The sequence below is a fragment of the Mobula hypostoma genome, assembly GCF_963921235.1.
Source record: "Mobula hypostoma chromosome 10 unlocalized genomic scaffold, sMobHyp1.1 SUPER_10_unloc_4, whole genome shotgun sequence".
Classification (NCBI taxonomy): domain Eukaryota; kingdom Metazoa; phylum Chordata; class Chondrichthyes; order Myliobatiformes; family Myliobatidae; genus Mobula; species Mobula hypostoma.
The window spans coordinates 217,591-240,365 of NW_026948139.1; the positions used below are offsets into that span (position 1 = coordinate 217,591).

At 47.9% G+C, this 22,775-nt stretch overlaps 1 protein-coding gene across 1 annotated transcript; it reads right to left on the bottom strand.

The window, feature by feature from the left end:
* Nucleotides 1–6,770: 6,770 nt before the first annotated feature.
* LOC134341259 (NEDD8) lies at nt 6,771–22,560 on the bottom strand. The gene is made up of 4 exons (XM_063039117.1): nt 22,453–22,560; nt 14,836–14,883; nt 11,819–11,901; nt 6,771–7,267 (listed from the first exon to the last, which is right to left on the bottom strand). Exons 1-4 carry the CDS (start codon nt 22,468–22,470, stop codon nt 7,180–7,182), a joined length of 237 nt encoding a protein of 78 aa, XP_062895187.1. The 5' UTR covers nt 22,471–22,560; the 3' UTR covers nt 6,771–7,179.
* Nucleotides 22,561–22,775: the final 215 nt, after the last annotated feature.

Genomic DNA, 22,775 nt, shown 5'->3' on the forward strand with positions numbered 1-22,775 from the left:
CGTCAGGACTCATGGTTTTGGTTCGTCAAAACCAAAAAAGAGACCAGATAAAAGAGCAAAATTAGTGTTAAGTTAGAGGATTGGGAAGCTTTTGAAAACCAACAGAAGGCAACTAAAAAGCCATAAGGAAGGAAATGATGAAATATGAAGGAAAGATAGCCAATAATATCTACGAAGATACCAAAAGTTTTTTCAGATATATGAAAAGTAAAAGAGATGTGAGAGTACATATCGGACTTCTGGAAAATGATGCTGGAGAGGTAGTGATGGGGACAAGGAAATGGCAGAGAGACTGAATAAGTATTTTGCACCAGCAGTATGCCAGTAGTTTGAAAGTGTCAGGGGAAGAAGTGAAGTCGCTATTAGTAGCGAAAAGGTGCTTGGGAAGCTGAACAGTCTGAAGGTAAATAAGTCACTTGGACCAGGACTACGCCCCAGGCTTCTGAAAGAGGTTGTGGAGGCATTGGTAATGATCTTTCAAGAATCAATAGATTCAGGCATAGTTCCAGAGGACCGGAAAATTGCAAATGTCACTCCACTCTTTAAAAAGGAAGGGAGGTAGAAGAAAGAACATGAGTCTGACCTCAGGTGTTGGGAAGATGTTGGAGTCTATTGTTAAGGATGACGCTTTGGGGTACTTGGAGGCACATGATAAAATAGACCAAAGTCAGCATGGTTTCCTTAAGGGAAAATCTTTTCTGTTGGAATTCTTTGAGGAAATTACAGGCAGGATTGACAAACGAGAATTACAAACCCCATTTCCAGAAAAGTTGGGATATTTTCCAAAATGCAATAAGAACAAAAACCTATAATATGTTAATTCACGTGAACCTTTATTTAACTGACAAAAGTACAAAGAAAAGATTTTAAATAGTTTTACTGACCAACTTAATTGTATTTTGTAAACATACACAAATTTCGAATTTAATGGCTGCAACACACTCAAAAAAAGTTGGGACAGAGGCATGTTTACCATTGTGTTACATCACCTTTCCTTTTAATAACACTTTTTAATCATTTTGGTACTGAGGATACTAATTGTAGTAGATTTGCAATTGGAAATTTTGTCCATTCTTGCTTGATATAAGACTTCAGCTGCTCAACAGTCTATGGTCTCCGTTGTCTGATTCTCCTCTTCATGATGCACCATACATTTTCAATAGGAGATAGATCTGGACTGGCAGCAGGCCAGTCAAGCACACGCACTCTGTGTCTACAAAGCCACGCTGTTGTAGCCCGTGCAGAATGTGGTCTGGCATTGTCCTGCTGAAATAAGCATGGACGTCCCGGGAAGAGACGTCGCCTTGATGGCAACATATGTCTCTCTAAAATCCTAATATATGCCTCAGAGTCAATGGTACCTTCACATACATGCAACTCACCCACGCCGCGGGCACTGATGCACCCCCATACCATCACAGATGCGGGCTTTTGCACCTTTCGCTGATAACAATCTGGATGGTCGTTTTCATCTTTGGCACGGAGAACTCGACGCCTGTTTTTTCTGAAAACTAGTTGAAATGTGGACTCATCTGACCACAGCACACGGTTCCACAGTCTTTCGGTCCATCTGAGATGAGCTCGGGCCCAGAGAACTCACCGGTGTTTCTGCATAGAGTTGATGTATGGCTTCCTCCTTGTGTAATACAGTTTCAAGTTGCGTTTCTGGATGCAGTGACGGACTGTGTTGAGTGACAATGGTTTTCCGAAGTACTCCTGAGCCCAGGTGGCTATAATTGTCACAGTAGCATGACGGTTTCTTAGGCAGTGCCGCCTGAGGGCTTGAAGATCACGCGCATTCAACAGTGGTTTCTGACCTTGCCCTTTACGCACTGAGATGTCTCTGAATTCTCTGAATGTTTTCACAATATTATGTACTGTAGATGTTGAAAGACCTAAATTCTCTGCAATCTTGCATTGAGAAATGTTCCTTTTGAACTGATTAACAATTCTCTCACGAATTTTGGCACAAAGGGGTGAGCCGTGACCCATCCTTGCTTGCAAAGACTGAGCCTTTGATGGACGCTACTTTTATACCCAGTCCTGATACCTCACCTGCTACCAATTAGCCTGCTTAATGTGGAGTCTTCCAAACCGGCATTACTTGAATATTCTGTGCACTTTTCAATCTTATTTTAACTCTGTCCCAACTTTTGTTGAGTGTGTTGCAGCCATCAAATTTTAAATTTGTGTATGTTTACAAAATACAATTAAGTTGGTCAGTAAAACTATCGAAAATCTTTTCTTTGTACTTTTGTCAGTTAAATAAAGGTTCACGTGAATTAACATATCACAGATTTTTGCTTTTATTGCATTTTGGAAAATATCCCAACTTTTCCGGAAATGGGGTTTGTAGTAGTTGTCATGTACTTGGATTTTCAGAAAGCCTTTGACGAGGTGCCATACATGAGGCTGCTTAGCAAGATAAGAGCCCATAGTATTACAGGAAAAAGTTCAGCGTGGATAGACCAGTAACTGACTGGTAGGCAAAAAAGAGTGGGAATAAACAGAATCTTTTCTGAATGGCTGCCAGTGACTAGCGGTGTTCCATATGGGTTGGTGTTGGGACCAATTGTATGTCAATGATTTGGATGACAGAATTGATGGCTTTGTGACCAGGTTTCTGGATGATACAAAGATAGGTGGATGGGCAGGTAGTTTTGAGGAAGTAGAGAGGCTACAGAAGGATTAGACAGATTAGGAGAATGGGCAAAGAAGTGTCAGATGGAATACAGTGTTAGGAAGTGTATGGACTTGCACTTTGGTAGAAGAAATAAAAGCGTAGACTATTTTCTAAATGGAGAGAAAATACAAAAATCTGAGGTGCAAAAGGTCTTAGCAATCCTTCCACATGAGGTGACACTTCACCTGTGAGTCTGTTGGGGCTATATACAGTGTCCGGTGCTCCTAGTGTGGCCTCCTGTGTATTGGTGAGACCTGACACGGTTTGGGAGACCGCTCCACTGAACATCTATACTCCAACCTCCAGAAAAAACGGGATCTCCCAGTGGCCACCCATTTTAATTCCACTTTGCATTCCCATTCCGATATGTCCATTAATGGCCTCCTCCACTGTTGTGATGAGGCCACACTTAGGTTGGAGAAACAACACCTTATATTCCATTTGGGTAGCCACCAGCCACCGCCCCCCCCCCACCTTTCACCATTTCCCTTCCTCACCTTATCTCCTTGCCCACCCATTGCCTCCCTCTGGGGTTCCTCCCCGCTTTTTTTCTTCCATGGCCTTGTCTCTTTCACCAACTTCTCAGCTCTTCATCCCTCCACCTCCAAGTTCCACCTATCACCTACTGTTTCTCTCCCTTCCCCCCACCTTTCAAATCTACTCCTCAACCTTTTTTGTCCAGCCTTGCCAAAAGGTTTTGGCCTGAAATGTCAACTGTATTTTTTTCCCCATAGATGTTGCCTGGCCTGCTGAGTTCCTCCAGCATTTTGTGTATTGCTCGGACTTGCAGCATCTGCAGACTTTCTCTTGGTTGGGAGTCCTTGTGCAGGATTTCCTGAAGGTTAACTTCAGGTGAGGAAGGCAAATGCAATGTTAGCATTCATTTTGAGAAGACTAGAATATAAAAGCAAGGATGCAATTTTGAAACTTTATAAAGCAATGGAGAGGCCTCACTTGGATTATTGAGAGCATTTTTGGGCCCCTTATCTAAGAAAGTGTGTACTGACACTAGCCAGGGTTCAAAGGAGGTTCACAAAAATGATTCCAGGATTGAATGACTTATCATATGAGGAGCATTTGATGGCTCTGTGCCTGTACTCACTGGAATTTAGAAGAATGAGGGGGAATCTCATTGGAACATATCAAAGGTTGAAAGGCCTCGATAGAGTGGATGTGGAAAAGTGGTTTCCAATTGTGGTGGAGACTGGGACCAGAGGACACAGCCTCAGAGCAGAGGGGCATCCTTTTAGAATGGAGATGAAGAGGAATTTCTTTAGCCAGTGAGTGCTGAATCTGTGGAATTCGTTGCCACAGGTGGCTGTAGAGGCCAAGTCATTGGCTGTATTTAAGGCAGAGGACGATAGATTCTTGATTGGTCAGGACATGAAGGGGTATGGGGAGAAGGCAGGAGATTGGGGCTGAGAGGGAAAATGGACCAGCCATGATGAAATGGCGGCAGAATGGATGGGTTGAATGTCTTAACTGCTCCAGTGTCCTGTGCTAGTCCGTGCGTTCCATTCGAGGACAGTTCATAACTTGAGCTGTTTGTAGGTTAGGGGTGAACGGAAACAGTGTGTGGGAGAGGGTCATAGACACAGCAGTGATGTGGGGGGGAGTGGGATAGCAGGCACCAGCCACTCTAACCAACTCAGCAAGTGATTCACGAGGCCCCCGATTGTTGTGGCTGTTTGGTGGGATGGGGAGTAGTTTCAGGGGAGAGGAAAGATCTGGATCCTGCCTGGTAGGAGGTTCCTATAGGTCTGCGGCAGCCTTCCCCCCTCCCACCTCACCATCCGTCCCCCAGTCTCTCACCCATCGGATTGTCCATCTGCATGTATTGCCCACAAGATGGGCATTTGTGACCCAGAGGGTGAAGCCTGGATTCAGTTCTCCAACTGCAGTAACTCCCTCTGTGTGGGTCAGAACTGGCTGCCTCTGCCCAATGAGTCAGTCGGTCAGTTCTTTCTGAAGAATGCGTGAAGACATTTGCTGGCTGCCCCCAGCACGTTCTTGGGCAGGTTAATGCGATAAACAAATCTGAGACTGAATCAATTTGGCTCTTGCACTTTACTGGCCAGCCGCACCGCACTCTGTCTGTAACTGCAACATTTTGTTCTTCACTCTGATTGCTTGATCTAGTTCTGTCTCAACGCCCTGCTCGAATGAGTTTATCCATATGGACAGTGCGCAAGAAAGCTTTTCTCTCTCCGTCCACAACTAAACCTTGTCTGGGATTTGGCACGTGTGGCCTGCTTTGTTTTAGATGAGAATTGAATGGATGGCCCGCACTGTGATTGACAGCCTTGCCCACTGAACACACAGGAGTGCATTGTTGGCAAGACCACACTCAGGAGATTATCTTCAGTTTTGACCACCACAGGATGATTAAGATATTGAGGGTTGAAGCCAGCATCCAGCAGCTTCCCACTTATTCAATTCCAAACACTCGTTTATCTCTGCAGATGCTGCCTGTTCATGTGAGTGTTTCCAGCACCCTCTGCTTTCATTTACTTTACACCCCGCTCCACTGGGGCTCATTTTTCTCACCTCCATTCCCTCTTAATCTCCACCCTGAATGGACCACACTGTCATGTCCACCCTTCTGAGCTTCGGGAGGGGTTTCGACATGATCTCCTCTCACTCTCTTCAACCCCAGAGTACAGACCTTAATCTCTCCTCATCGGACAATTCCACCCTGCCCCATCCTCCCTCTCCCCAATGCCTCCCCCAAGGTTTGATCTGGTGAACCTCCTCTGCAGGAAACAATGTTCCAGGTGTGGTCTCACCAGGAGCCTGCACCATTTGACCAAGGAATCTCGACTCTTGGTGTGCTAAGGGTTGGCGGAGAAAATGAGAGAGACAAAGGAGGTGTACAGTCTAATAGCAAGTGACCATCTCGGTCCCTTTTCTTGTGATCGCAACACACTTTGCACATTGTTGATGTGCCACAAGATGGATTCACTGTTTCATTGGTGGGGAGCAGGGGCAATTGGGGGGGGGGAGAGGGGCTGCGTGGCCTTGGTCATAGTGAGGACTAGGCCTGAAGCCGCAGTGTTGCCTGATTACAGCCGCCAGAAGCAGTGTGCTCCACCGGGGGGTAGTGCAGCCTCTGGGCTGCGCCCCACCCCGCCATGTTTGCTCAGCAGGAGGCAAGCTCCAATGTGGCTCGAATCTGGACTTTATAGCACAGCTGCATCTTACTGATAGCTTTATGTGCTTGCTATCTCATACATGCTACAGGTGTGCTTTGTGCTGTGTGTGACTGTTGGTACAGTGGTTTTCACGTTAGCCCTGGAGTAATGCTGCCTCGTTTGGCTGTGTTTGAGTGACAATTAAACTGGAATTGAATTGAATACACAACCCGTCCAAGGTGCTTTCCTGACTCCAGTCCCATTTTCCTGTAGTTGGCCCATATCTAGCTGAACTTTTCCTATCCCTGTACCTGTCCCCACTTCCTCTGGCAGCTCCTGCCACATACCCACCACTCACGACCCTTCTCAATCTTTCCCCTCTCACCTTAAGCTAGTTTTAGACTCCCCTACCCTGGGGAAAAAGGACTGTGACCACAGTATCTGTGCCTCTCATAATTATATAAACCTCAACAACCGTTCAGCCCCCTTCGCTCCAAACCGTCCTGTCTCTCCTCATGACTCAACCCCTCCAGTCCTAGCAACACCCCCAGGAATCCTTTCCGTGCGCTCTTTTGGCCCGATGCCCTCCTGTGGTGACCAGAATCAGTACAGTCTCAGCAGCAACTTGTAGTACCGTGACACAGGAGTCCGCGGAGATTCGGGAGCTGCAGAGTGTGGTCACAAACCATCCACTGGAGTTTCTCAGCAGGGTCCATGAAGCATCGGTGGGAAGGAGGAGACGTCGCTGCAGGGTTTTCACCCGAAATGCCAACTGTCCCTCCCCTCCTGCTCGAGGGAATGAGCATCCACCTTAGTAATCAGCCACCTGAGCAGAAAGGAGGGTGAGTGAGCGAGGCGAGGTTCCAGCCCGCCATGAGGTAACTCACAGGCCGAGCGGGCTCATGTTCATGGTCCCCACAGGCAAAAAATAAATCCAACAGCAAATGAAGGGAAACCATGGAGACGCAGGGCTCAGGGAAGCAAAACACAGTTCGGTTTAATGGATCGTTTCTCTCCCTTCACAGTGCCAACACTGTCCCCCAGCTCCCACCCGCCTGCCCGCTCCGGTGCCCCGATGCTCCGGCGTCCATGTCCCCTCCCAGTGCTGGGGTCGGGGAGGGGGGTGTACAGTGGACCGAGACAACGTAACCCCAGAAATTAGAAGCTGATGCACCTCGACATCAAAAGAGAATCCCACAAAACCAGATGCAAACTGTTCTGGCGAGTGCCGTCAAACAAGTGAAGTGTGTGTGTGTGTGTGTGTGTGTGGAGTGGTGGGGGTCTGCAGAGGGAGGCACATGGTGTGGGACCACAAATCAATGTGGGGGGGGGACAGCTTAACCCAACCACCCCCTTGCCCTGCCGTCATCGAGTTCCTCCTCTCAAGGCCAGGACCAGGTGGAGCACAGACCCTCCTTGTATCTTGTAGTCCGCTGCTGTTTTTTCATCATTCCTGTTGTGTAAAGGAAATTGCGTTAATCAAAGTCCATCTTATTCCTCCTTCGTTCTCCCCACCCCCACCTGACCCTGGTACAACCCCTCTCCGAAATCTGAGCCACTCAGAAGGTTTAATTGGCGATGAGACAGCATACCGGAGATAGAATGGCTGCTTGAGTGGTGTCATAACGATAACCTTACACTCAAGATCAGCAAGGTCGTAAGGTATAGTAGCAGAATTAGGCCATTTGGCCCATCGAGTCTGCTCTACCATTTCATCATGGCTGATCTAATTTTCCTGTCAACCTCCATCTCTTGCCTTCTCCCCTGACCCTTCAACCTCTGCCTTACATACAGGTGTCCCCCGCTTTTCGAACATTCGCTTTATGACACCTCGCTGTTACGAGAAAAAGCAGCGTGTGCCCCAAGCAGCCAAGCTCCTCCTCCTGAACTGCTTTCTAGCCGGCATTGCTTAAACATGTGCCTGTGAGCAGCCATTAGCAAGATGATTTCTGAGGTATCGGAAAAGCCTAAAAGAGCTCGGAAGGGTGTTACACTTAGCGTAAAACTGGACATAATTAAGCGTTTCGATCGTGGTGAACGAAGCAAGGACAAAGTGAGTTTGGCTGTGGAAGCTGGCGAAGAGGTTTTGGCATCTCATGCCAAGAACTGATAGATGAAGAGCTGATGCAGTTGGAAGAGGAAAGGATAACAATCGAAACCGAATGCAGTAGCGAACGGACCAAAAGTGAAGTCGTCCAAGAACTGAACGTGAAACAACTGCGTAAGATTTTCGCTTCAATGATTACAGAAAAGTACGACTTTAATTTTGAAAGGGTTTAGGGCATATTTGCAAGATGCTTTGAGTGCTTACAAAGAACTGTATGATAGAAAAATGCGTGAGGCTAAGCAGTCAAGCATACTGTCGTTTTTCAAGCCTTCCACATCAGCCACAGCAGACCACAAACCTCGACCTTTGACATCGAGGCAGGCAGACATAGAAGAAGATGACCTGCCTGCCCTGATGGAAACAGACGACGATCAGATGACACCCCAATGTCCCATCACCCCAACCCCCAGGCCGTGGACCGATACATTGCCGCGTAGAATGTAGCGGTACCTGGGATGCACCCAGCACATCTTTAAGAAAAAAGGCGAAATAAACAAGCTAATTAATTAGGTGCCACCCGGCATGTAAATGTCGGCCTAGATCAGAGGCGACACAATCAGCAATCGCCTCTGATCTGGGCCAACAATTACGTGCCGGGCGGCACCTAATTAATTAGCTTGTTTATTTCGCTTTTTTTCTTAAAGATGTGCTGGGTGCGTCCTGGCTACCGTTGGACTCCTGCATGCTTCGCGGATCAGTATTGGTCAGCGGCCCAGAGGGTGGGGGCCACTGCACCACCCAAACTCCGACTCAGCCTAACACACCATCATCAGTGTGCTCGGCGCTGCCTTCCCGATTCCGGGAAGTGATACTACACTGTACATACATTACTTCTACTTTATATCGGCTGTGTATTTTTACGCGTTACTTGGTATGATTTGGCAGCTTCACAGCTCAAAAGTTACTGGAGAGAGTGTTTCTGCCGAGAGCGCTTGCGTGAGATTTTCCCTATGGAGAACAGTGCGGCAATGATTGTGGAAAAGTATTTCTACTTTATACAGGCTGTATATTTATCATATCATTCCTGCTTTTACTATATGTTACTGTTATTTTAGGTTTTGTGTTATTTGGCATGATTTGGTAGGTTATTTTTTGGGTCTGCGAACGCTCACAAATTTTTCCCATATAAATAAATGGTCATTGCTTCTTCGCTTTACGACATTCTGGCTTACGAATCATTTCATAGGAACGCTCTACCTTCGGATGGCAGGGGAAACCTGTATACATAAACACTTGTCCTTCAGAGCTGCCTGTGGCAACAAACACCACAAAAACCACTCTCTGGCTAATGAAATTCCTTCTCATCTCCATTCTAAAAGGACGCCCCTCTATTGTGAGGCCGTGTCCTCTGGTCTTAGACTCTCCCACCACAGGACAACCTCTCCACATCCACTCTATTAATAAAGCCTTTCACCATTTGACAGGTTCCAATTAGGTCACCTCTTATTTTTCTGAATTCCAGTGAATACAGGCCCAGAACCATCAAACACTCTTTATATGACAAGCCATTCAATCCTGGAATTATTTTCCTGGGCCTCCTTTGAACGCTTTCAGTTTCAGTACATCCTTTTCTAGATAAGGGTCCAGAACTGCTCACAATGCTCCAAGTGAGCCTTTGCCACTGCTTTATAAAGTCTCAACATTACATAACTTGATTTTATATTCTGGTCTTCAAATGAATGCTAACATTGCATTTGATCTTCCTCACCACAGACTCAACCCGCAAATTAACCTCTAGGGAATCCTGCACAAGGACTCCCAAGTCCCTTCCTGCCTCAGCTTTTTTTTGTATTTTCTCTCCATTTAGAAAATAGTCAATCCTTTCATTTCTTCTACCAAAGTGCATGACTATACACTGTATTCCATCTTCCACTTCTTTGCCCATTCTCCTAATCTAAGTTTTTCTATAGCCTCAAAATTACCCACCCCTCCATCTATCTTCTTATCATCTAGTAACTTTGCAACAAAGCCATCAATTCCATCATCCAAATCATTGACAAATAAAATGTAATACGAAGTGGTCCCAACACAGACCCTGTGGAACACAACAAGCCGCCGGCAGCCAGCCAGGAAAAGCTCCCTTTATTCCAACTCTTTCCCTCCTGCCATTCAGTCACTGCTTCATCCAGGCTAGAATCTTTCCCGTAATATCATGGGCTCGTAGCTTGTTAAACAGCCTCAGGTACAGCACCTTAGACCATAAGACACAGGAACAGAATTAGGCCATTCAGCCCATCGAATCTGCTCACCAATCCATCATGGCTGATCCTGGATCCCACTCAACCCCACACACCTGGCTTCGCACCATATCCTTTGATGCCCTGACTGATCAGGAAACGACCAACTTCCGCCTTAAATATACCCATGGACTAGTCTGTGGTAGAGCATTCCACAGATTCACTACTCTCTAGCTAAAAAAAAACCTTTTTACTTCTGTTCCAAAAAGTTGCCCCTCAATTCTGAGGCTGTGTCCTCCTCTGCTCTGGATAACCCCACCAGAGGAAACACCCTCTCTACATCCAACCTATTTAGTCCTTTCAACATTCGGTAGGTTTCAATGACATCCCCATGCATTCTTCTAAATTCCAGTGAGTACAGGCCCAAAGCTGCCAAACGCCCCTCATATGTTAACCCCTTCATTCCCAGAATCATCTCTGTGAACCTCCTCTGGACTCTCTCCATTGACAACACATCCTTCCTGAGATAAGGGGCCCAAAACTGTTGGCAATACTCCATGTCCGGCCTGTCTAGTGTCTTATAAAGGCTCAGCATTATCTCCTTGCTTTTTTATTCTATTCCCTTGAAATAAATGCCAACATTGCAATTGCTTTCTTTACCACAGACTCAACCTGTAAATTAACCTGCTGGGAGTCTTGTACGAGGACTCCTGAGTCCCTCAGCACCTTTGATGTTTGAACCTTCTCCCCATTTAGATAATAGTCCGCACTGTTGTTCTTCTTAAAGACAAAGGCCTTCTGAAAATTCAAGTACACATCAACCGATTCTCCAACCAAGGAACCGAATGAGGACTTCAGGACGGGGAAGACAGAACTCACACCAGTCCTCAATGAGGGGTCAGTGGTAGAAAGTGAGCCGAGTAGAGGGGTGGTGGGCAGGCAAGGAAACTGTGGTCCCTGGGCGATGAGCTGCCCGAAGGCAACCAGGTTACTGGGTGTAAAATCCAGCTCCGGCCCGTTTTTAGTCACTATTTCCCTGCTTTCCCTGTCTCTTCCTCCTCACTCCCAATACACAGGATGACAAGTAGTTTCAGACTTCGCCAGTTCTGTCACAGGCTCAAGCCTCCTCACCATCAAGGGCACCTTCGAAATGCGGTGCCTAAAGAAAATGGCATCCATGGTTAAGGACTCTCCCCATGCAGGACATGCCCTCTGCTCATCACCACCATCAGGGAGGAGGTACAGGAGTCTGAAGACCCACACGCAACATTCTGGGAACAGCTTCTTCCCCTCTGCCATCAGATTTCTGAATAGTCAATGAACCCATGGACACCACCTCACTATTTTGCTGTCTTTTTGCAATATTTATATATTTCTTCCTGTAACTCATAGTATTTTTTAATGTCCTGCACTGTACTGCTGCCACACAAGTAAATAACAAATTTCATGACACACGTCAATGATAAAAAGCCTGATTCTGACTCTCTCTACACCCTGGTAATAGGAGTGCGAGCATGCGTGTGTGTGTGTGTGTGTGCGCGCGCATGTCCGCCCACCTGCTCAGGCCACCGGTCTCCTCTGCAGAGTAACTGAAGCCCAGCACACTTCCCCGCAGCAAGAGGAAAGCGTGGGTGCGGATCTTCCTCCTTGAACCCAGTAATGCAACCACGCCCCCAGCCATCACCGTAACCACCCCCTCGCCATGCCCCCGAACACTCACATCTGTTTTCCACTGTAGATGAGGCGCTGTTGTTGCGGGGGAATCCCCTCCTTCTCCTCCACGCGCTCTTTAATCCTCTCCACCTGCCCAGCAGAAACACGTCACTTGGTTCAGCGGGACAGCATCCACACCCCACCCCACACCAACAATGAACACTGGCCTGCCTGGGCCACCCCCACAGATACAGTCATTGCACAGAAACAGGTCCTTCAGCCCATTACATCCACGCTGATCCCCTCCCTCCCATCTACACTGCTCCTACTTGCCTGCTCCAGGACCGTTTTATCCCACACGCTGCCGACTGAAGCCTCTCGAACCAGCTCAGCCACGCTGACCGTGATATCTGTCTGCACTACACAAAACACTCGGAGACGGAGGCAGAGTTAAGATGGCGCTAAGCGGCGAGTCCTTTGCTTGCATCTTCAGAAACAGCTCTGTTTCCATCTTTATTCTTTCCCTTTCAGGGTTCTTTTGAAGACCCTGACCCGGAGTTACACACTGACCGGTTCTTTGCGGGAACTGGACCCGCTCTCGGGGTTTCAGGACCGGCCGTTGTTCGGCACGCCAAGGGGTCAGCCTGAGAGGCGGCCTAGTGTTTGGGAGCCTAAGATCTCGGGGCTCTGGAGATGGGCGGATTGAGAGTCAGTGTCACAGCCGGAGACTCGTGTGTCATTGGGGAAGCCAGAAAATCTTTTGCCGTGGGCCCGAAGACCTGAGATCTTTGCAACCTTCAGGCACAGGGCTTGTAAAAAGCAATGAAACGGATTTTTTAAGATTGTAAACCAGCGGGTTGTTATGTCTCCCGCTCGCTGTGAAAATGAGGGACACCTCCCTCTCCCTTGCCAGGGAGGGAGAGAACCTGTGGGTTGCCGAATGCCGGATGAATTGCTATAGTCTTTGGGGTAACTGCAAGGTCTGTGTCTTCACTATCGCCTAGCTCACGCCTGTGCTTTTTGTGGGGGGGATTGTTGTTCACCACCGCTAACACGCGGGAGGGGGGAGCTGAGGGGGAGACTTTGGTGTTCTCACGTTTAACTGTTGTTCATTCTTTGGGGCACTTCTCTGTTTTCGTGGATGTTTTGCGAAGAAAGAGCATTTCAGGATGTATATTGTATACATTTCTCTGACATTAAATTGAATCTTTGAACCCTGTATTCCCATTCCAGGGCTTCCCAACCTTGGGTTCACGGACCCCTCGGTTAACGGCAAGGGTCCATGGCATAAAAGAGGTTGGGAACCCCTGCCCTTTGCCTTTCCCATCCTTGTACTAGTACAACTGACTTTAACTGTACCTGCCTCCTACCAGCTCCTCTGGCAGCTCGTTCCACATTCCCACCACCCTCACCTTAAACCTGTGCTCTCTAGTTTGACCCCCCCCCCACTTTGGGGAAAAAGACCGACCATCCTCCACATCTGTGCCCCGCATAATGTTATCAACCTTCACAAGTTCATCCCTCAGACTCCATCATTCCATCATGGCAGATTTATTTGCCCTCTCAACCCCTTTCTCCCCGTAACCCTTGACACCCTTACTCATCAACAACCTACCCTCCACTTTAAATATACCCAATGACTTGGTCTCCACTCTCTGGCTAAAGAAACTCGTCACCTCTGCTCTAAAGGGATGTCCTTGCACTCTGAGGCTGTGTCGTCTGGTCCCAGACTTAAAGGACACACCCACTCTACCTCGGCCTCTCAATGTACGATAGATTTCAATGATCTAGCCCCTTGTTCTTCTGAATTCCAGCCACTACAGGCCCAGAGCCATCAAATGTTCCTCACACATTAACCCTTTCATTTCCAGGATCATTGTTTTGTGAATCTCCTCTGGACTCTCTCAATGACAGCACATCCTGCTTTAGAAGTGGGGCCAAAACTGCTCACAGTATTATTGTCATATAACTACATATATGTATACCGTCAAACGAGACGTTTCTCCGAGCCAGGGAGTAAAGCACAGTAGTACATAAAACACACAATAACTTATGAAAGCAAGGATAATATTTACAGATGAATTACACATAAAGAACATAAATTAAATATTGTAGGGTACAGAACAATTAACCAGTGACACTTCAAATGCGACAGGAAGTTCAGAAGCCTAATGGCCTGAGGGAAGAAACTGTTTCTCATCCTAATGGCTGAGCTCCTGCAGCATTTTGTGATTGTCCCTCTGGGTTTCCAGCCCCTGCAGAATCTCGTGTTTACACAAGGCTTCACGCCTTACCTCAGTACAGGTATCCCCCACTTTTCCAAAGTTCGCTTTTACGAAAGACCTACATTAGGACCTGTCGTCACCAACCGAAAGAAATCCGAGGAGGATTTTCGCTTTTACGAAAAAAGGCGAAAAGCGAAAATAGCATTCAGCGTTTGTTTTGCAGCGAGCCGTTACTGTACAGAGGCAGCGCGCACCCCGAGCAGCGAGAGTGGCGCCGCCAAGCTTCTTCCCCGGGAACTACACTCAGCATCAAGCTGCCATAGCTTTGAACTGTGTCTGTGAGCATCTGTGCTTTATCTCCATTTCTTTTGTGCATCCGTTAGCAAGATGTGTCCTAAGGTATCAGAAAAGCCTAAGAGAGCTCGTAAGGGTGTTACGCTTAGCGTAAAACTGGACGTAATTGTTTCGATCGTGGTGAACAAAATAAAGACACTGTGCGTGCGTTGAACTTGCCTGCGTCCACCATTCGTACAATTTACACGCAGAGAGAAAGAATCTTGAAAGCTGCCGATGTTACTATTGGTTCTGCTGGTAGCAAAGTGGTCTCATTTAGTTGGCATCATTCCTGCTTTTACTATATGTTTGTGTTATTGTAGGTTTTGTGTGATTTGGTAGGTTATTTTTTGGGTCTGAGAACACTCAAAGATTTTTCCCATATAAATTAATGGTAATTGCTTCTTCGCTTTACGCCATTTCGGCTTACGAAAGGATTCGTAGGAACGCTCTACTTTCGGGTAGCGAGGGAAACCTGTACACGTGACAGTAGTAAACGAGTTACCCGAGGCAGCCGAGATCTCACCTTGTCAGTGGGTTCAATGTCGATTTCAATCTCCTTCCCGGTCAGCGTCTTAACGGAAAGAAAGGAGGAGGTCAGTGTGAACGAGAGGAGCAGATGTAGAGAGATTACAGCAAGCTATAAACATAGAGAGCAAGAGATTTTAACTTCTTCCCTAACACTGACTGGGCCAACGATATTAGAATTTGAGAAACTTGTCCAAGAAAACTTCCTTTACCAATATCTAGAGGGTCCTAGTAGGGTGAACTCTCCCGTGCCTCAATGACCCAGAGGGCCAAGTTGGCTGGAGTCAGGGCCTTGTGCTTTGACTCTTGGTAGGGTCACCCATGCCAAAGGGGTCAAAGGGCAGAGGCCAGACTGAGAGTGATTCATCAGACCTCCAGGTTCAGGGGTTCAGCTCAGGGCCAGCAACCCTGACTGGTCAAAAGTTGTTTCGGAAACCGCCATGAAGAGTCATCCTTTACACTGGGAGGAGGAGGACCTTCATTGCTGCCCTAAATGCCAGCGGTGTAACGGGCAGAGAACATAGGACATTACAGTATAGCAGAGTCCAGGCTACTCTGAGACCCAGGAAGGGTGTAACACGGGACCTGTCTGTGGGGAGTGCGATAGGGCAGTGGTGGAAGTGTCTGTCAGTGACAACTTTGGGTCCAGTGGTCATCATTTTATTATTTTTTAAAATAGCCATGAGAAATGATACGACCGCTTCACAGATTAAGGCCCTGAACTGTGGCAGAGCAAAATTTCGGAGCCATTTGCTGGGATCTGCCAGATGTTAATTGGATGAGATTGCTGGTAAGGAAAGGAGAATCAGGTGTAATATCACCGGCGTATGCATATGGTTTTGCTGCAGCAGCACAACACAATCATAATAAAAACTATAATTACAACCAATACGGGGAATTCCAATTAATTGGGCTGCCAGTTAATTTGGACAGCCACTTATTTGGGACAAAAAGACAAAAGCTAAGTGCTAAGATAGCTGGGATTCCCTTCGTTTAATGGAAACACTCTGCCGTTCAATTGGGACAGGAGACTTGCCGAACGGTTTCTAACTCACATCAGTCGTGTGCCCTTCTGTGGCTGCTAGACACCAAGGATCTTAAATAGCCTCAGTTCCACGTGCCTGTGTTACGCCATCCACTTGGGCCAACAGACGCCGGTTCAAAAAGCAGTGTTTTTTGATCACTTTGTTTATTTTGACTTTATGCAGGAAGATAATCAAGGGCCCATTATCTGCTCTAGGTGCTGGCACTGACTTTGCTCGTTTACAGTCAGTCAGAAGAACACGGCAGTGTACTCTGGACGAATTCCTCCGTCGGTAACTATTCGCAAGTTTTAGAGTACAGTGGTATTGGCAATGTTCTCTATTACACTTAAATACTTAATTTGTTACTCAGTTAAACGATTGTTTAACTATTTCCATAAAACTTCAGTAAATTGGGCCAAAATGTACTGATCCCGAACAACTGGAATCCGCTGCACATAACAGTAAACGAGTAGCGCAAAAAGAGAGCAAAGAGTGACTGGGGTAGTGTACGTGGATTCATTACCCACTCAGAATTACGATGTCGGAGCAGAAGACCCCGTTCCTGAAACTTTGAGTGTGTATCTTCAGGCTCTGATGGTAGTAATGAGAAGAGAGCAAGTCCTGCGTGATGTGGGCCCTTAATGATGGATGCTGCCTTTCGGGGGCATTGCCTTTTGATGATTCCTGCTTACCGCGGAGGCTGGTGACAATGGAGGAGCCTGCTCAGTTTACAAGGGTGCGCCCTTTCGAAGTGTGACGTCAAGAGTCTCAGGGCCTGCGTGCTCTTTTTAGGGTTAAGGCTGGCAGGTTCTGTGAACCCCGGCCGCTGAGAGATATTGATGCTGTGGTTAAGGAGGCGTGAACTAGTGAATCTAGTTAATAATTAGGAACAGTTACCAGCATGCATTATGGTAGGAGTTTCATTAGATTGAGGAGATTTGGTCTGTCACCAAACACACTCAAGAACTTCTACAGGTGTAACGTGGAGAGCATTCTGACTGGTTGTATCACTGTCTGGCACGGTGGCCGGGGACTACTGCACAGCATCAAAAGGAACTACAGGAAGTTGTAAAATTAGTCAGCTCCTCCTGGGTACTAGTCTCGGTCGCATCCAAGACAGCTTCAAGGATTGGTGCCTCAGGAAGGCAGTATCCATCACCCAGGGCACGGCCTCTTCTCATTGCTACCATCCAGAAGCCTGAAGGCTCACACTCAGCGATTCAGGAACAGCTTCTTTCCCTCTGCCATCACATTTCTGAACAGACCATCAACCCATGAACACTACCTCACTTCTTTAAAAAATATTATTACAGTTTTTGCAACATACATCAAAGTTGCTGGTGAACGCAGCAGGCCAAGCAGCATCTATAGGAAGAGGCGCAGTCGACGTTTCAGGCCGAGACCCTTCATCAGGACTAACTGAAGGAAGAGTGAGTAAGGGATTTGAAAGCTGGAGGGGGAGGGGGAGATGCAAACTGATAGGAGAAGACAGGAGGGGGAGGGATAGAGCCGAGAGCTGGACAGGTGATAGGCAAAAGGGATATGAGAGGATCATGGGACAGGAGGTCCGGGAAGAAAGACAGGGGGGGGGGTGACCCAGAGGATGGGCAAGAGGTATATTCAGAGGGACAGAGGGAGAAAAAGGAGAGTGAGAGAAAGAATGTGTGCATAAAAATGAGTAACAGCTGGGGTACGAGGGGGAGGTGGGGCCTTAGCAGAAGTTAGAGAAGTCAATGTTCATGCCATCAGGTTGGAGGCTACCCAGACGGAATATATAAGGTGTTGTTCCTCCAACCTGAGTGTGGCTTCATCTTTACAGTAGAGGAGGCCGTGGATAGACCTGTCAGAATGGGAATGGGATGTGGAATTAAAATGTGTGGCCACTGGGAGATCCTGCTTTCTCTGGCGGACAGAGCGTAGATGTTCAGCAAAGCGGTCTCCCAGTCTGCGTCGGGTCTCACCAATATATGAAAGGCCACATCGGGAGCACCGGACGCAGTATATCACCCCAGTCGACTCACAGGTGAAGTGATGCCTCACCTGGAAGGACTGTTTGGGGCCCTGAATGGTGGTAAGGGAGGAAGTGTAAGGGCATGTGTAGCACTTGTTCCGCTTACACGGATAAGTGCCAGGAGGGAGATCAGTGGGGAGGGATGGGGGGAACGAATGGACAAGGGAGTTGTGTAGGGAGCGATCCCTGCGGAATGCAGAGGGGGGGGGAGGGAAAGATGTGCTGAGTGGTTGGATCCCGTTGGAGGTGGCGGAAGTTACGGAGAATAATATGTTGGACCCGGAGGCTGGTGGGGTGGTAGGTGAGGACCAGGGGAACCCTATTCCTAGTGGGGTGGTGGGAGGATGGAGTGAGAGCAGATGTACGTGAAATGGGGGAGATGCGTTTAAGAGCAGAGTTGATAGTGGAGGAAGGGAAGCCCCTTTCTTTAAAAAATGAAGACATCTCCCTCGTCCTAGAATGAAAAGCCTCATCCTGACAGCAGATGCGGCGGAGACGGAGGAATTGCGAGAAGGGGATGGCGTTTTTGCAAGAGACAGGGTGAGAAGAGGAATAGTCCAGATAGCTGTGAGAGTCAGTAGGCTTATAGTAGACATCAGTGGATAAGCTGTCTCCAGAGACAGAGACAGAAAGATCTAGAAAGGGGAGGGAGGTGTCGGAAATGGACCAGGTAAACTTGAGGGCAGGGTGAAAGTTGGAGGCAAAGTTAATAAAGTCAACGAGTTCTGCATGCGTGCAGGAAGCAGCGCCAATGCAGTCGTCGATGTAGCGAAGGAAAAGTGGGGGACAGATACCAGAATAGGCACGGAACATAGATTGTTCCACAAACCCAACAAAAAGGCAGGCATAGCTAGGACCCATACGGGTGCCCATAGCTACACCTTTAGTTTGGAGGAAATGGGAGGAGCAAAAGGAGAAATTATTAAGAGTAAGGACTAATTCCGCTAGACGGAGCAGAGTGGTGGTAGAGGGGAACTGATTAGGTCTGGAATCCAAAAAGAAGCGTAGAGCTTTGAGACCTTCCTGATGGAGGATGGAAGTATATAAGGACTGGACATCCATGGTGAAAATAAAGCGGTGGGGGCCAGGGAACTTAAAATCATCGAAAAGTTTAAAAGCGTGAGAAGTGTCACGAACATAGTTCGGAAGGGATTGAACAAGGGGTGATAAAACCGTGTCGAGGTATGCAGAAACGAGTTCGGTGGGGCAGGAGCAAGCTGAGACAATAGGTCGGCCAGGACAGGCAGGTTTGTGGATCTTGGGTAGGAGGTAGAAACGGGAAGTGCGGGGTGTGGGAACTATAAGGTTGGTAGCAGTGGATGGGAGATCCCCTGAGCGGATAAAGTCGGTGATAGTGTGGGAGACAATGGCCTGGTGCTCCTTAGTGGGGTCACGATCGAGGGGTAAATAAGAGGTATCCGCGAGTTGTCGCTGTGCCTCGGCAAGGTAGAGGTCAGTACGCCAGACTACAACAGCACCCCCCTTATCAGCGGGTTTAATAATAAGGTTAGGATTAGTGCGGAGGGAGTGGAGAGCAGAGCGTTCCGAAGGAGTGATGTTGGAATGGGGACAAGGTGCGGTGAAGTCGAGACGGTTGATGTCCCGTCGGCAGTTAGCAATAAAGAGATCCAGAGCAGACAGAAGACCAGAGCGGGGTGTCCATGAAGAAGAGGAGGGTTGAAGACGAGAGAAGGGGTCATCGGTGGGGGTGGAAGAGTCCTTGCCGAAGAAGTAGGCTCGGAGACGGAGGAAGAAGAGTTCCGCATCATGGCGAACACGGAACTCGCTGAGGTGTGGGCGAAGGGGGACAAACGTGAGGCCCTTACTGAGGACAGAGCGTTCTGCCTCTGACAGTAGAAGGTCGGAGGGGATGGTAAAGACCCGGCACGGATGAGAGCTGGGATCAGAGGGGGGAGGGGGGAGGCTGGGGGTGTCAATGGAGAGGGGAGGGTTGGGGTGAGAGGAAGATGGAGCCTCTGAGGGCCCAGGAGCTGACGGTGGGATCTGAGGAAGACGGGGCTGCGGAGTGGTGGTGGGGGAAGGGGAGACGGGAGTCACAACAGCAGCACATAAAGACCCGGCCTGGAGTTCAAGGCTGGAGTCGCAGTTGGTGGTTGCGCAATCGCTGTGAAGGTGTCCATGGTCGTTGCTGGAGTCCGGGTTTTGAATATGTCCTGAGGTGTTGGAGCCGCCGAGATCAATGGCAGGGGCCGCAATTGAAAGTTCATGCCTGCTAGCGTCGGGGCCAGCAGGCTCTGGAGTCCGTAGATGTAAGATTACAGTTTTTGCACTATTTTTAATTTACCTATTCTATATATATATACATATATATATATATATATATATATAGACTTACTATATTTGATCTACTTACTTATTTTCCCTATTTATCATACATTTCATTGAACTGCTGCTGTTAAGTTAACAACTTCCACGACATATGCCATTGATAATAAACCTGATCCCTCAATCATCAGGCTCTTGAACCAAAGAGGGTAACTTCACTTGTCCCATCGTTGAAACGTTCCCACAACCTATAAACTCACTTCCAAGGACTCTTCATCTCATGCCTTCAATATTTATTGCTTATTTATTTATTACCATTATTTCCTTCGTTTTATATTTACATAGTTTGTTGAAAACCAAGTTGATGCGGTCTTTTATCGATTCTATTATGGATCTCTGCAAGAAAACGAATCTCAGGGTTGTAAATGATGACATACATGTACTTCGATAATAAATTTACTTTGAATCTCAGATTCCTTTATGACTGCAAGAAGTGCGGGAATCCATTTAAAAGTTAGAAGGGCAGAAAAAATTAGCATTGCCTTTTGCGTATGGAGCCAAAGGAAATGGGAGAGATTTCTAAGGAATATTTTTCTTCAGTTTTTGCTGAGGAGAAAAAGATGGAAGTTGAGGAAATGGGGGGATTGAAAGGTGTTGTCTTGGATCACGCATGATGTAGCGGGAAGGAGTATTGGATGGCTTAAGGTGGACAAATTCAGAGCCGCACCTGTGGGGACTTAAGAAGAAATTGTGGAAGTCGTTGCTCCATCTCTGGGCACAAGTGAGGTTCTAGAGGACTGGAGAGCGGCTAATGTGGTGCCATTGCTTAAAAAGAGTAGAACAAACAAGCCAGGAGACGACAGGCTGGTGAGTCTGACATCGGTGGTGGGTGAATTGCTGGGGGGGGGGTGCGGCGGGCAGGGGGGGAATCCTGAAGGGAAGATCCAGCAACACTTAGAGAAAAAAAATGTTCGATTCGGGACAGTCAGCATGGCTTTGTGAGTGGAAGATAATGTCTGACAAATCTCTTGCATTCTCTGAGCAGATAACCAAGAGGGGAGACAAGGGTAGGGACGTGGATGTGAAGCAGATTTTTAGCCCCACATGGCAAGCTAATTTGGAAGGTCAGATTGCATGGGATCCGGGAGGAGATAACAGAATGGATCCACAATCGGTTCAGTGGAGGAAGCAGGGGGCGATGGTCGAAGATTGTTTCTCTGGCTGGAGGCCCACGTCAAGAGATGAGCCAGAAGTTGATACTGGGGCCTTCGTTGTTAGCAATTTATACAAACAATGTTTTTTGTGAATATATACAAGGCATTGATAACAGGTTTGTGTATGAAACTAAAATAGATGGTATCATAGACTGTTTAGGTTAAAAAAAATCAAAGACAGATCTTGATCGTCCAGTTATGTGGGCTGTGGATTAAAAACAGGCTTTCCATCCACACAAGTTCTGCATTTTGAGAGATCAAACCAAGTTAGGACTTGATGGAAGTCCTGATGAAGGGTCTCGGCCCAAAACACTGACTGTTTATCCCCATCCATAGATGCTGCCTGACCTGCTGAGCTCCTCCAGCATATTGTGTATATTGCTCTGGATTTCCACCATCTGCAGTACCTCTTGTGTCTAGGGTAGGGCTTATACAGGGAATGATACGGCCATGGGGAGTGTTATATTCAGGGACAGACCTAGGAATGCAAGTGTATAGCTTGTTGAAAAGGTGTCTCAGATAGATAGAACGGTGACAAAGGTGTTTGGCATGCTGGCTTTCTTCAGTCAGGGTCCTGAGTACAGGAGCCAGTAAGTTATGTTACATAAGATATTGCTGAGGCCACACTATGAGTATTCTATTGCATACGGTTCGGGTTATCCTGCATTGAACACATAGTATGAAAATGTAGAGTGCGGAAGAGATTATTTAATACTGGGCAGGCAAAATGGGAGGGGCTGCTGCCTCTGGTGTTGACCTGTGATAGGGAACATGGGGAGGGGGTTCACTCTAGAGGGGAATGCGGAATTACAGTGCGTTGGGGAGGCATTGTTAAAGGGAGAGTGAATGAATTTAGAGACGGGATGGGGTTATCCACCCGAGGGTGCATCTGCTAGGGGGACGGAGGGAGAGGCTAGTGGGGGGCCATGGCCAGGCTAAGGAAAGGGCGTACGGGCCGGGGGGCCGGGAGGGCGGAGGTGAGGAAGAGGGGCGTATGGGTGGATCAGAGAGAGGGGTATCGGCAAGGCGGGGAAGAAGGGTACAGGGGGAAGGGAGTAGCCCCAGCGCCCCGCTCTCACCTTCACTTTAATCAGCATCCTCGTCTCTCTTCGTTCGTCGCCGCCGCCGTCTCCGCGCTGAGGTCATTCACATCCGGGGTCGCCGCCTGCCCGTAGCCAATCGCCGTGCGCTCTCTCCCGGTTTCTATGCTCCCTCCCCGCAACCAATCGCAAGCAGTGCCTGCCCCAGATCAACCAATTGCAACGCTAGAATGTGTTTCGCCTCCGGTCCGCGCGCAGCCAAGCCTCCATCCGGCCAATCCTAGTGCCGCCCAGGGCTTCAGTTATCCAATCGTGATTCCAATGGGAGGTTGTTCCTAACTAATAGCAGCGCCGTTCTGCTA